At 37.6% G+C, this 15,435-nt stretch overlaps 1 protein-coding gene across 1 annotated transcript in view; it reads left to right on the top strand.

Moving 5' to 3' along the window:
• EFEMP1 (EGF containing fibulin extracellular matrix protein 1) overlaps positions 1 to 15,435 on the top strand; it is a 58,434-nt gene that overhangs the window by 31,816 nt on the left and 11,183 nt on the right. The window contains exons 5-6 of the mRNA XM_033239102.1: positions 11,389 to 11,511; positions 15,287 to 15,406. Of these exons, the coding sequence (XP_033094993.1) occupies positions 11,389 to 11,511; positions 15,287 to 15,406 (243 nt within the window). The remainder of the gene's footprint in view (positions 1 to 11,388; positions 11,512 to 15,286; positions 15,407 to 15,435) is intronic.

Here is a 15,435-nt window from a genome sequence, read left to right as displayed (position 1 = left end):
TATATATAACAGATCTAAGAACGTAGAGTTTGGTTTTTTTTCATCTGTTTATTCATGCCAAGAAATTCTCTCTAAGATTGACTTAGTTTGGCATCAACCTTTAACACACCGACTGCATAACTGGCTTGGGTCCACCTGCCTTTGTACTCTGCAGACACACGAACCATGTATAAGGCATGTTTCTCCACAAGATTTTTTTTCAGAATTTGCACTGCCAAACAGACATTAAGCTACTCTAAATTCTTGACAAGTATGTAACTTTATAGGTACACAGTAGTGTATTTAAACATTGAAGAGAACTTTCTATTCATCCCACTCTGCTCATAGAGCCATTTAATCCTATCCAGAAAGATGAGTCCATTTTCAGACTCTCCTTTGATCCTACAGATTAGAGGGAGAGAAGAGTTACCACTGAAAATGAAAAAGGAAGGCAAAAGAAATGGAGATCCATGACCATGGCCCCAAGAAAGCAACAGCATATTACTCAAGCTTCCCAGGATCCAAGTTAGAGAGAGGAGAACAGATTAGAGCTAGAAAACAAATACTTTTAAAAACAGCATTTTAGAATTTATCAAAGTAGGCTTTAATTTCAGATTCATAAAACTGAAACAGATCTCAGAGAATGTATTTTCTGAGAAACTTATTTCTGTGCCCAATGGAAATGTAAAGTAAAATGCCCCAGACTCATTTTAAAGTCCAAAGTCTATTTTATATGCTAGCTTTGAGAAGCCTTTAGAATTGCAACACTGACAGGGTCAGAAGTTTTTTTGAACAGATTTTCTTTTGTCCCTTATGGCCTTTAGGCACTCCTTGAGCTAATATTCAGGAGTTATTTGAATGCTGTTGCTTCACAACACTGAAAGTGTTCTAACATAGAGGGAGGAAAATCCCACAGCCTATGTCAACATAATTTATCAACAAATTAAGACCAAGAATGCATGATAATTTATGGATAACTTGGAGGAAATGGTAACTGTGGTATCAATTTGGAACAAAACCAGGAAGTCAAATCTCACTTGGTTTAATGTTATCTGATGGATTTGGGCACAAGTTTAACATTTTGATCACCGAATAATCTAATGCCTTAACATGATGAAGACTGAGTCTTCCTTCCTGAAAAATCGTTAATACAGGACAAGGAATAATGAGTCTAAAATTCTGTAACTGTTTTCCTGCTCAAGGAAGAGGGAAGGAATAAATAACCACTTACAATGAAATCTTTTCTTGCTACACTTTATCATGAGGCAAGTTTTTCAGATGTTGGGAGATAGATTGTAAAGGTGTAAAAGTTAACTTCACAGCTATACAAAGCTGTATGTATATGCACCATGTGTCAAATGAGAGAAAGTACAGATATTCAATGTTGTTGAATCCTCACAATTTTCTTTATTAGAGTGGATGCAGCATCTGTTTTTCAATTTTCAATCATCAACATTATCAAGCTTAGAGAAAAGTTAACCGTACAGTACAATTTACATGGAACACCCACCATTCAGATTCAAAAATTATTAAAACTCTGTCATATTTGCATGTAGCATGTTAACACTGTTTTTAAACACAGATGACTAGCCAAATCCCCCACCTCCTGCTGGGATCCACATTGAATCGTTTGTGTATTTCCAGTGATAGGAAGCTCATTATCTCCTATCAAAACATACATCAAAACAAATAATAACCACATTTTCTCTTACACTGAGCAAAAATCTGCCTTTCATGCATTTCTAGCCATTTATTCTATTTCTGCTTTTTGGAAATACTTGGTCTAGATCTTTTCCTCTTCCCAGGGAGAAGAGCATAAAAAATAACTATTGAGTACTAGGCTTAGTACCTGAGTGACAAAATAATCTGTACAACAACCCCCCGTGACACAAATTTACCTATATAACAAATTTGCACGTGTACCCCGAACCTAAAATAAAACTTAAGATAAAAACATCTTTTCCTCCTTCCCATACAAAGAAAAAGATAAGGATGATGTGAGGAGGTAGAGTGGGGCTATGGGCCTTCTTACGGGCTGGCATATTTTTCCACAAATTTTGATCTGTAGTATTTTCATTTTCGTTCAGTTTGAGATTTCTCAAATTTCAATTTTGCTATCTTTAAACCATGGGTTGTTGTGAAATATGTCTAATTTTCCAAAAGAAGGGCTTTTTCTGGTTTTGTTGCTGTTGTTGTTTCTATCTTATTTGCATTGTAATTGGAGAACATAATCTATATATTGCAAATCTTGGAAATTTATTCAGACTTACTTTAATGCCAGCATATAGCCATTTTCTTTTAATGTTCCCTCAATACTTAAAAAGGCTATGCATTCTGTACTGTGCTCTCTATGTGTCAATTAGTTCAAACGTTTTAATCACATTTTCTACTCATTTCTGAAAACTTGTGCTTATTCTTTCAATTACTAGGAGAAGTGTTTTAAAATCTTACTGTAACTGTGCTTGTCAATTTTTCCTTTTAGTTTCATTCATTTTTTTATTTGCCTCTACTGAGGCTATATTATGAAGTGCATTTAAATTTAGAATTTCTACATATTCCTAGTAAACTGAAACTTTTATCATTAAGTAGTATTTTTTTATTCTCTAATAATCTTTTTTTTCCTTAAAGTCAACCTCTTCTAATACTAATATTGCAAAGCCAACTTTCTTTTGGTTAGTGTTTGCATAAATATTTTCCATCTTTTTCCTTTTAATCTCTGTGTGCTTGTATTTAAATTATGCCTCCTGAAACAGTATATTTGGGTTTTGTTTTTTAATCAATTTGACAATTTTTGGTTTTTAGTGAGGGCATTTAGTCCATTTACATTTACTGTAACCACTGATATGTTTAGGTTTAAAATTACCTACCATTCTATTTGCTTTACATTTGTCCTGCACATTTTAGTTTCCTTTTCTTTTCTTTCTTGCCTTCTTTCTAAATTGATGGAGTATTTGGTATTATTCCATTTTCCCCTCTGTTAGCTTTGTAGTTTTATTTTTTTTTTCTTTACCATTCCTTTATTGCTTTTCCTAGGGATCATTTGAACATGCATCCATGACTTATCAAAATTTAAGATAAATTAGTACTTTTAGCTCTTCCTGCGTGATTCAAGGACCTTAAAATATTTAAACTCTATTCCTCTTCCAGCCAAACTATATATGCTATTATTCTCATGTATTTTAATTCTAAATATTTTGTAAATCCCAAAATACTTCACTATTATTGCTTTAGGCAGTCAGTATTTATTTAGATTTATCCACATCTTTATTCTTTTCATTGCTTTTCATTGTGCTGGAATTTTGAATCAAAAAGAGAACAGAAAAAAGAATTTAGTGCAAATAAGGGCCCTGAGGCATATGGAGAAACACTGCACAGAAAGATCATAAGTAAGATATAATGAAATGGGCAGGAAAATACACACAAGAAAGTAACATTCTCTGAAGGCAAGAAGCACAAAGATATTCTTTATTGAAAAAGCTTTAGGCAGTTAATGAGTTGGAGAAGTATTGCCAAGTTACACTCACCAAATTTAGTAGTATGCCTCAATTTAGTGGGCACAAAAGCTGCTTATTGTTGAATGAACAACAAGCATAATGTAATTGGTTTCATACAATTAGGAGGTCAGCAAGCCATGCTTGTTATAATTGGCACTGCCATAGCCAGGGGCTTATGCGACCTCAAGTGATGATTTGCCTGAAGGAATAAGCCAGGAATGTGTGTGCTTTGGGCTCCAGAGACTTGACTAATCTGGCTGCAAGGCCTCAGGGAGGGAGGCCAAGAATCAAGTCACAGTGCTCAGGCAGGGCTTGGTAGACTCAGTTGAATGTAGTCAGTCTCCATTCAGTTCATCACTCACCAGTGTTTGATCCAGAGCCGGGGAAGTGGGAGATAGAGGAGAGGAGAGATGAAGTGGCCGAGAACCAGGAAAACACAATTGAAATGTCAGTGCAGAGGCATCGCATAATAGGGTGGGATCTTAATTCCTCCCAAGGCCATCCACTTTGAAACAGGTCTCCAGCCTGTATGGAATGGGCTTAAACCTTCACACAAAGGGTCTTTAATTCCTAGTACTGAGCCACTCTGGAGCAAAGACTGATAGTGCTGTTTGTTTCAAAATACAGGTTTACCTCCACAAGCTAGCAGATTGATGATTGGTTGTTAATATCCCAAATATCAGGGTTATCTTTTCCCAAACATTTTCTAAATTAATAATTAAGTTTAAGAAGGCCTGTAATCCCAGAACTTTGGGAGGCCAAAACAGGTGGATCACAAGGTCAGGTGTCTGAGACCAGCCTGGCCAACAGAGTGAAACCCAGTCACTACTAAAAATACAAAAAATTAGCCAGGCATGGTGGTGGGTGCCTGTAATCCCAGCTACTCAGGAGGCTGAGGCAGGAGAATTGCTGGAACCTGGGAGGCGGAGGTTTCAGTGAGCCGAGATCGCGCCACTAAATGCCAGCCCGGGCGACAGTGTGAGACTCCATCTCAAAACAAAAAAAAAAAGAAAAAAAGTTTAAGGAGGAAAAAAAAGAGAGTTTAACTGGGTATGACATATTCACAAAAATGCCAGAAAATACTCCTAACAATCATTTATCAGTAGACAATGTAGTTTCCTTGAGATTCTGAAAGCATAAGGTTCACGTTGCCAGTGGGCAAAAACCGCTGAAGAATGAGAAGTAAAGCCTTTATTTCTTTGCTCTTCTTCTGTTTCAGCCTATGACCCATTGGTTCATCTGGTTTGAGTGTAGTACAGATGAGTCACAGATTGGTCGTTCACACGTATTAGTTAGTTTTCTTCCCCATGTTCATGAACTATATGCCTAACCTCATCCAATCATCTGACAAATAAACACTATTGTCCACAGAGGAAGCTACATGGGGAGGGGGTGGGGGGGTCCGTTTGCAATGCAAATCCATCATCATTGCTAGAAAAGCAATTCGAAGTAGCATGATTTTTTTCCTATGAGAACAGCATATTGTAAAGTTCTGATAGAACATAATGCAATGCCAAGGGCTTCTAGGACACTTGATTCACCACACTCTAAAACAAAGAAATGAACTATCAGGGAGGCTGATAATTTGTTGATTTTGGTGATATTTTTGTTTATCATTTAAAGCACACCAAATGATTAACAATCTGTTTTGCCAGAACTGATAAGAATCTAGAACTATAAATCTACTGCTGGCCATCGATTAAGACAGTTCTCTCTTGTTACTTAATATTAGTATTTATTTTCTTCACTAGAACTGCTTAGCTTGAGTGAATTCTAGCTGATAATTTCAGAAGGGTGAAAAGCTAACTAGAACTGGGCATTTGGCCCAGATAAATCTGATTCCAGTACTATGAAAGAAACAGCAAGGGAACTAGAAAGTCTTTGACAAAAAATTGTTGATAATTGGCTAAAAACTGGGGAGGGAAACAGAAAACTTGGAGAGCTATGAATGTTATTCTAAGCAGAAGAAAGACACAAGGGAGGAATCAAGGTGCTGTGACATTAACAACCCTACCTTTAAGGCTAAAAAAAATTAAAAACACCTATACTTTCACTTAAAACTAGTCTCCAGAACTCTTAGGAAACAAGTCTTCCTCAAGACCTAAATTGCAGAAACAAAATGGAAATCTTGGGTTTGAATCTCTGCTCTGTGTGACCCTGGGCAAGTTCCCTCAACAGAGTCTACATTTCAGTGACATCCTTCTTCCTCATCTGTAAATTGTGGATGAAGTAACCACCTCTTCCACAAGGCTGTTATTAGGATTAAATCAGAAGCTTTGTAATTCTGCCTTCCCAATCAAATAATAGATCTTTTTATATTGCTAAGAATTTACCTATTTTTATACCAATTAATTTTAGAATGTTACCAAGTTTGTATATGAAGCTGTATAAAGTATTATACACTTTCTTCTAAATCAGATTTCACTCTATATAATTTATTATATTAATTACTCAGGTTATCATTATCAATAGCAATTACTGGATGAGTAAAACGGTAGTAAACTGTAGTGCCCTCAGCTCTTGCTGAAGTAGTTCTTACCTTCCAGGATTATATTGAAAAACAAAATACTCCAAATACCTCTAAGACCTTCACTCAATGAGTCCCTTTTATTTAAAAAGTTTCACAGAGTAAAAAAAAAAAGAGTACTTTGGTAGGAACTAGTTTATCACCCTGTCCCTAGAAAGGACTGGAATCAATCATTTTGAGCAGGTGGGTATCTAAATCATTAAGAATGTTGGGAGGAAGGAGGTCAACGGTAAAGAAGCTCCTCCTTCTAACAAACATGAATCCTTGACCGTGACCTTTTTTCTACTTTACTCCATTTATGAGATTAAATCAGTTTGATTGAGGAAGCTAGGTATAATAAGGTTTTAAATCCACACAGATCAGGAAGTATCACCAACTTGAATTTAACCACTATCTTTTCTTTAACCACAAGAGTTCACAGGATAGCACTATTAAATAATATTTGCAAAGCATGCACCATGTCCCACACAGAACTAGTAAAGACACGGTTATTTTACTACAGGAATTTACAGTCTGGAAACAAAAAAAAAAAGGTATGTTATGAAGAATCTGAATACTTTTAAAAATCTGTGTGTTATTGTTAAGGATAGACTGTCTCTTTTAGAGATGGAGAAATACAGAGAAAAAAAATGGGTACAATGACCCTAGATCACATAGGGAGTGACAGATTCAAAATCATTTCAGTCTTCTTTGTCCTATTACTAGTGCATTCTCATCTCTAGTCTACAGTGGCTTATTCAAAAGTAGTTCTAAATTATTTCTTAAACCAGAAGCAGCACAAATTATAAAAGTCTAAATGGTCCTCAACACCATTCAAGGTGCAGATAATTTTTGCCCATGAAAACATGCTGAAGGGACTCCATGTTGTGGTAAGTTATCAAATTATGGAAAGAACATTGCAGAGATTAAAATGTTGCATAAGAGAGAGAAAGCAGCATGAGTCAGGGGTTTGGGAAATATGAGTCAGACTGAAGGGAAGGAGCCAAAAACATAGAGAATGAGGGCCTAAGCAGGGACTTAATGGACACCACAGAGATGTGGACATAGTTGCCTCCATTAACTTTGAGAGAAAATCAAATGTGCCGTTCCCTAGACTTGGGGGTCACTGTGGAAAAGAGGCTAGAAGTGAGAGCTGAGCAAAGATTAGCCTGCGTTATTTAAAGCAACTAATGGTGCCAAAGTCAGCAAGAGAGGGACCTACAATAGTATAAATCACTAGGAGGGAGTGCGTGGGCACATTTTTGAAAAATGAGGCATCACCAAATATTGCCATTAGCTATTCTTAATGTATTAGAATGATGAAATGTGTTGTGATATTTTAGGAAGCACATTCTATTATTTTGTTCTTTGGTAATGTTAACATTAGGCTCTGTCTACATAGTTCAGAGAGACTCCTTATGTTGTTCAATCCAGACTCTCTAATCTTCCCTTTAAGGCCTTGAATTTTGCTCATGACAGAGCTAGCATTTCATGATACTCTTCAACCAGGCACTGTACCAGGCTCCCCACACAGAGCCCCTGCAGCTGTGCTGGCTCCATCTGTCTGCCATTCTTCTCAGGGAAACCAGTTTTGTCTTATCAGCATTTTCTAATGTGAGCCGCTTTCTGCCTAGAAACAGCTTCCTTTTCCTGGCAACCCATGTATCTCGTCTTCTTCAAAATGCAGTGGAGAACCCACCTCTTCTGGCAAATCTGCTTTATACCTCATAGCCTCTGCACTCCTGGACTCATTATTTTTCTTTTACTAACATCTTACTGATTTTGCTGTGTTTCTCAGATATTACCTGTTACTCTGCTTTATACATTTTTAGCTCCATTAGGTGAAACGCTGATCCTACTTTTCCTGAAACTTTAGGTACCAATTCTCAGCAAACGGTAATAACTCATTTATCCATTTATTGAAAATCCACCATGTTTCATGCATGATCCTAGGCACTGGGAATACGAGGGGGGAAATAAGACAGATCCCCTACCCCCACCCAAAGAGCTTGGTCCAGGTCCCAGGAAATTTATTAACTGACTGCCTGAAAAACCAAGTGAGCTTAACTGTCAAGGATAAATTATAATCATGCAAAAACAACAAAAAATTTCTCCCCACAACAATTTGTCTTAGATTATCAGGAAAATCATGGCTGACCTGAGTAGTTTCCCTTATAAATAAAACATTGCTTTTGCTAATGCAGACATTCTCCCATACAAATGTAGGAAACTGATTTTTCTTACACACCATGGAGATACCTACAAAAGGCTGTGTTTGCACTATGGGAAGTCAGGAGCAAGTAGAGGGCAGTGGACTGTCATCAACACTCCTGGGACAGCCAGCTTTTCCAGAGCATCTGCACAGGGATGGGTATTCTGCTTTGAGTTTCTGACATCATTGTCCATTTTAGTAATTTTTGTATCATAGTGAGCTTTCTGGTATTTACGACAAATGGAAATGCACAGAAGTAGAAAAGCCAAACACAGTAGAATTTAACAATGTATAATAATTTTATATGACTTTGCATAGATGTGTAAATAAGTAATTCCAGGATCTCAAAGTACAATTTTCAAAATAAAATTGTGTTATTTAAATACACTAATAAATTGACATTAATATCATTGAAAATAGGTCAAAGAAATTCAGTCTGTTTATAGCCTTTAGCATTAGATAAACCGCCAACAGCAAGGGAGAGGATAAATATTCTAAACCACAGTCAGAGAAGCCGTAAATGGAAATGCAGTTAGTAGCTGCTTCCTGGTCACAGAGGTCACTCTTTTGACGATTTTATGAGTCCCGGTAAGTAAAATGTGTAATCACCAGTCAGTCCTAGGTGAGGCAAGTCTTGTTGCAGCTTTGTTTGGGTTTTGGTGGAGAAAGGGAAGGAAAGTAGTGGCATTGAGCACAGTGATATTTTATTTGTTTTTGTTGTTGTTGTTTTTATTGAATTAATTTAACTCACCTAATATTTTTATTAAATAACCCACTCAGAAGGTAAACAGACCTCATTCTTAAGAAGGAGTAGCACAGGTTTTTGTGTTTAAAATCTATTTAATGATATATTAATTCCACTGGAAATGTTAGCCTATTTATGAGACACTAAGAAATGAGCGACAAGAAAGTAGGAAGGAAGTCATAGGGCATCAGTTGTAGGAATGCAGCGGGGTGGAGGCAGTTTGCAGAGAGATGTCAAAAAGAAAAACCTCAGTCACTGCTGAGGCCTCCCTTAGAAAATGCAGCAGCGAGCCCAGGGCCTTGATCTTCTGCCAGAGGAAACTTGCCACATCTGAATCTAACATTGCCATATGTCTCAGGACTGTTATCACTGCAAACGCTGGCAAATGTTCTTGACATAAAACAATAGAAATTCTGCTGTCATTTCTGCATTAACGAGTCATAAAGCTCTGAAGAAACCCCAGTAGAAAGGTTTTCATCAAGTGCATCTGAGAAAATAATAAAAGACACAAAGAACAGCAGATAATTTCAAAGCAAGATTGTTGCACCATCGCATAGTACCTAAAAAGGACAGTTTGTAATCACTGACTTGAAAATAATACTAGTAGTAATTATAATAAATTTCAAAACAAAACAAAGTGACAAAAACCTTAGCCAAAACTTTAAAACTAAGTTCAAAGAATTACGTAAGTGGATGCTTTATAGATTATTATCCAATAAATAGCCATACATCACTCAAGTATTTTTCATCTCCCCTCCCTCTTTCTTATGGAAAGAATCTCTCTTATCATTTCCACACCCAGCTAAGTGAAGCCGATCTCTGAGGACAACCCTTTTACAATCTCAACTTCATGTATTATTATACTGCATAGTGTAAATGTGGCAATCCTCCTTGAAAATACAGAAAAGTGAAAGGCAAACCAACATCAGGGGCTACTCTCTGAGATTCTTAGAGGGAAGACAGAAATTGGGTAAATTTTTTATTATTGATTCTTTCCCTACTTTTTCTTCCAAAATACTGCCCTGAGTCTGCCACAGTGATTATCTAAGACCCCTGAAAACTGCCTCAGGGGTCTTAGATCATCACTGTGGTAGACCCAGGGTAGTCTTTTGGTTTTTATGCAAAAATTGTCATCTAGGAATCACAAGTTTTATGACATTTTTTAATGAAGCTTAGAGTGGTTGTTGAAGAATGATGAAATTATATGATCCTTTCTTGTGTGCTACTTAACTTCATGATCTAGGAGAGCTGAATGAATATAAAGGTGATACAGATAAGGCAAAATTAGATTGTACTTATAAATTATTGTAAATATGAATGTACACACACACATGTATATCACCTTTTGATCCCAAAGAAATTTCTTATAACTGGTTTGTTATGCTATCACTGAGCATTTTTTACTTTTCTAGAACTGTAACCTGCATACTCCTTAAGGCACATTTAGCAAATTATTCCCAGAAGTACACTGCTTTGAGAAAATATGGATTTTTAAACTACACAGGCTAGAGAAACATGACCAAATTGAATCCTTTGCGTTCTGAAATTTGCAAATAAAAATTTATACGTACATGTTACCCTGCTGTTTGTAAAAACAAACAGCTACAGGGAACGTATAATATTAAAGGTTGATTACACTGTTATTGCTCAGATTGTTAGAAATTTGTCAATGGAAATTATCTCAAATACAATATATTGGATGGAAAAAGCAAGTATCATACAATCTATTTAAATTTTTTTTTTTTTTTTTTTTGAGACGGAGTCTCGCTCTGTCGCCCAAGCTGGAGTGCAGTGGCCGGATCTCAGCTCACTGCAAGCTCCGCCTCCCGGGTTCACACCATTCTCCTGCCTCAGCCTCCCGAGTAGCTGGGACTACAGGCGCCCGCCACCTCACCCGGCTAGTTTTTTGTACTTTTTAGTAGAGACGGGGTTTCACCGTGTTAGCCAGGATGGTCTCGATCTCCTGACCTTGTGATCCGCCCGCCTCGGCCTCCCAAAGTGCTGGGATTACAGGCTTGAGCCACCGCACCCGGCCTAAATTTTTTAACATACAAAACAATATAATATGTTCTAATGGATGCATCCCTGTCTAATGAAAGTACAAAAACATCTCAGGGAAGGATTCCTTCCTACCGAGACAGTGGTAGGTGATGGGTCAAGGGATGAGGATGGTGTGAGGCTTTGTATCTGAAATGTTTCTTAACAAAACAAAGTGAGCCAAGACCAACATGGCAAAATGTTAGCATTTGTTAAGTCTGAGCAGTACTCACTGGTATTTGCAAAATTATTTTCTGAACACTTGAAATAATTTATAATTTTAAACACTTCCAATGTAAGAACATTATAAACTTTTAAGAATAAAGTAAAAATTTAGCTTAAGAAGTGGCAAAATGGAGGAAATATCAACATCTTCACAACTGACAATTCTTTCTGTGTTGCGTGTCTCTGACAGACATAGACGAGTGCACTGCAGGGACGCATAACTGTAGAGTAGACCAAGTGTGCATCAATTTACGGGGATCCTTTGCATGTCAGTGCCCTCCTGGATATCAGAAGCGAGGGGAGCAGTGCGTAGGTAAGTACCACAGTGCAGTGAGCACGGTCCTGCCTTGAGTACCTTAACTGTTTCAACCTCAAGCATTCCAATCAAAGCATTCACATTTCTTTGGAGAGTGGTAGCCAATAACTCCTTATTCTTTTACAGACTACCAATCCATTTTCCACAATAACAAGAAACAACCTTAAAGGTTGAGCCTATTCTGGATAACAAAGTGTTGGCTAAATGTTAGACGAAGCAAGAGCAGAAATTCGGGGTATGAATGGGACCATAAAAACAACCAAAAAAAATTTAAATTTGCTGTTTTGGGGGCCATTGTGCTAGCACACTGGTACTGTGGGCTTCACTCACCATCCACTGCTGCAGAGCATAGCATAGCACAACACATAGAGCAAATGGTGGACTTGCATTCCAAGCACCAACCCCAGTTCACTTTGAGACCTTGAGTAAGTTACTTAAATCCTGTGTCTCACTATGTTCACTTGTACTGTGGACATTAATACTGGTCCCTATCTCCAGAGCTCATGTAGGGAATGCTTAGAACAGTCCCTGTCCCTGTGCAGTAAAGCTCTTTGCTATCATTGTGTTCTAAGTCAACAGATGGGTATTAAAGGCTCTTTATGCTGCAAGCCTTTGTAGGATACCAGGAGTACAAAGCCAACTTCACCATGTGCCTGTGTTGGAGGGCCTAAGAGCATGAGCTCCCTGACAGCAAGACCAGGTCAGCTTGTGTCACTGTGGTCTCCCCAGTCCCTAAAGCATGCCCACCATGTGATGGAGGCTCTATGCACGTGTTTTGAGTGAATGGAAGAACAAAGTATGAGGAAGCCAACTTGCAGATAGTGAAGTAAAATACAGTACTCTGGGCTCAATCATGAGGCCCAGCACTAGGCATGAAACTCTGACTGTCCATTTATTTACATACCCCTCTTATCACAGACCAGTGAAGAAGCCTTATTTCCTCTTAGGAACAGAGAGTGAGGATGTGGGGACAGACAACCAGTGTCAGTTTTTGCCTGAGAATGTGAGCTGTTGATGTTCACATGTCAACACTGAGTTCCATGTAGGCCCCCACCCAGTTCTGCCTGCCATAGGGCTATGCCTAGATGCTGGGGTTAGTGCCCAGCCTCTGAGGAAGGCCCAGGGTTTGCTGTAAATGAAGCTGTGATTTAAAAGAAGAGTGCGTAGAAAACTCCAGAGATACCAAAATTTTGCCATTGTATTAGACAGGAAAATAAACATTTGAGGGCATAAAAAGTACAGAAAAAAAGAACTAATCCAAAGTAGTGTGGGGTGAATCAAAGATAATGGAACATATGGTCACAGCCCTTTTAATGTGGTAGGAGGAAATATTCCTAAACTCAGATCTAATCATGTGTCTTCCCTCCTGCTTCCCTCACCGAGAGAATCAAGTCTACATTCCTCGACAGAGCATGAAAGGTCTTGCTCAATCTGATCATTGTCCAGTTCTGTTGCATAAACACCTCTCCCCCACCACAAAATAATATTACACCCCAGCTTTATTCCACCAGTTCCCCACACATATCACACAGTGTTACTTACACTTTGGTGCCTCTACACAAGCTCTTTACAGCACCAAGAACATTCCCTCATGGCAAACTCTTATTTCACTACCAAATCCTAACTTAGGATCACTTCCTCTAGGAAGCCCGCTATGATCTACCCAAATTTAATTAGTTGCTCCCTTCCCTGTGCCAGTACTTCTCAAATTAGGATGAAGGATACTTTTTTGTAAATTTCCAATCTGTGGCAGACCAATACTTCTGTAAAGTACAATAAAAATAATGTTGCAGTAATGTCAAATTGCTATTTATAAACATGTACTCTCAGTTTCTGTTTTATTCATTGCAGACTAGTCCAAATAGCCCATGAACCAGCAGCAGTCAGCAGGCCACACTTCAAGTAGCCTGGTGCTCCCTGGGTTCCTTACACTCCTTTCTATTGTTGATCTTCTCATTCCATGGAATAATTTGTTCTATGCCTGTCTTTCATACTAGACAGGGCAGAACATATGTATAGTGATTATCATTATAAACTTGCGGTACCAAACACAATGCTAGCAAATAACAATGGTTCAATGAATGTTTATTAGTTAAGAAGACATGCATCATTTATTCACCAAATAGTTATTGAGGGCTTAATGTGTAACAAGCATTGTTCTAGGCACTGGGATAGTAGTAAACAAATTTTACAAATTCATAGTCCTCGTGGGGCTATTAGAAAGTATAATACCACTCATACAAGTTAGCTATCAATACTAGCACCTGATGATAGTACTGAGGACTAGGAAGCACTATGCTAAAATTGGTCTTAATTAGTGTGAAGTTTCGATTCATTCAAATAGTATTTATTGAGCACCTACTATGCCAGGCCCTATTCCAGATCTAACAATGAACAGACAAAAAACCCTCTATCTCCACCTCAAGGGGAGAAGACAGTTCTTATTTGCCATGCACTATAGTGAAGGAACACACAAGAAGCAAATAAACACATAACACAATGTTGAGTACTGTTAAGGACTACAAAGAAGTCTAAAGCAAGGTAAGGAAACAGATAGGGCAGAAGAACCTATTTTATATTGGTGGGAAGGGTGGCCACCCTGAGGAGGTGACATTTGAACAGACACCTGAACAAAGTAAGAGGAAAGCCATGTGAACATCTTCTTACTATTTATTTCAATATTCAAGTTAAATCAAATATATCTTGCAGCTTATTAGCTCCCACTTATGTTTACTTGCTTTGTGCCAGGAACTTTGCCTACATTATGTCATATAACTTTCCCAATAATTCTACTTACAGAAGAGGAAATGGAAGCTCGAGAGGTTAAGACCAAGCTAGTAATTGCCAGAACAAAGATTCAAACTCAGGTTACCCTGTTTGAGCATACTACTTCACATAATTTTAGTTATTAAAGTACCAAAAGAGCCCAGCATAAAGGTTTGTTTTGGTTTGGTTTACCACAAGGCAGTGTCACTATATAGCGTTACATTGTATATGCATAATGGTTGTTTTAAATTACACATGCCATGTTAAAGTTGTCACAAAGTGTAGAATCATGAATTAACGAAATTTTATTACACTTCTAAGATGTTAATCCTATTTTGCAAGTTCTCAGTTGAGCATTTTATAGTTGAAAATATTTATATGAGAAGGACACAGGCTGGAACACTTCATCAAAGTGTCAAAAGAGCACTCTCAAGAGGTAACTTATTTAGCATCCTATTCTTCCACAGTGTTCTTTTATTTGATACACAAAAACGTCCTAAGATACACATGGCAAGCTGTGCTATCCACATCTTGCAGAAGAAAAAACCAAGATACTGAAGGCATAAGTGACTTAGCCAAGGTCACCAGCTGAGCACAGCCCACAACTCTTTCTTTGTTTTGTGCTGCACAATGTGCTTCAGTAGTTCTTTTTCACTTCTGTAATTATATATAAGCTTTTAGCTCCCCAAACTGACATCTTATATATATGTGCAAGAGTCTCAATTATTTTGTTTTCTTTAAATCTCAACCCACCCACCAAGTTTATTTACCACTGAATGGCATGAACATTGAGTCTTTGTTCTTAACATCTTAACTGCAGAATACAAAGTATATTTAAAATATATATATACTCTAATTTTAACAAAATAGAGAGGAAAGTATTACTTTTAAAAAGAGATTTTCTCTAGATAGGTTTTCTAGATAATGCTTTACAGAGAGTTTGAAAGCAAACAGCAATGCTAATTCAATAATTTTGTTCTCTTTGTGTATGTGCCTGACAACCTAGACATAGATGAATGTACCATCCCTCCATATTGCCACCAAAGATGTGTGAATACACCAGGCTCATTTTATTGCCAGTGCAGTCCTGGGTTTCAGTTGGCAGCAAACAACTATACCTGCGTAGGTAAGCCTTTTGAGAACTTGCTGATTTCT

The sequence above is a fragment of the Trachypithecus francoisi genome, unplaced genomic scaffold (assembly GCF_009764315.1).
Source record: "Trachypithecus francoisi isolate TF-2019V2 unplaced genomic scaffold, Tfra_2.0 Lachesis_group17, whole genome shotgun sequence".
Taxonomy (NCBI): domain Eukaryota; kingdom Metazoa; phylum Chordata; class Mammalia; order Primates; family Cercopithecidae; genus Trachypithecus; species Trachypithecus francoisi.
Note: the sequence above shows the minus strand (reverse complement) of the source record. Positions and strands in the feature narration are given on the sequence as shown.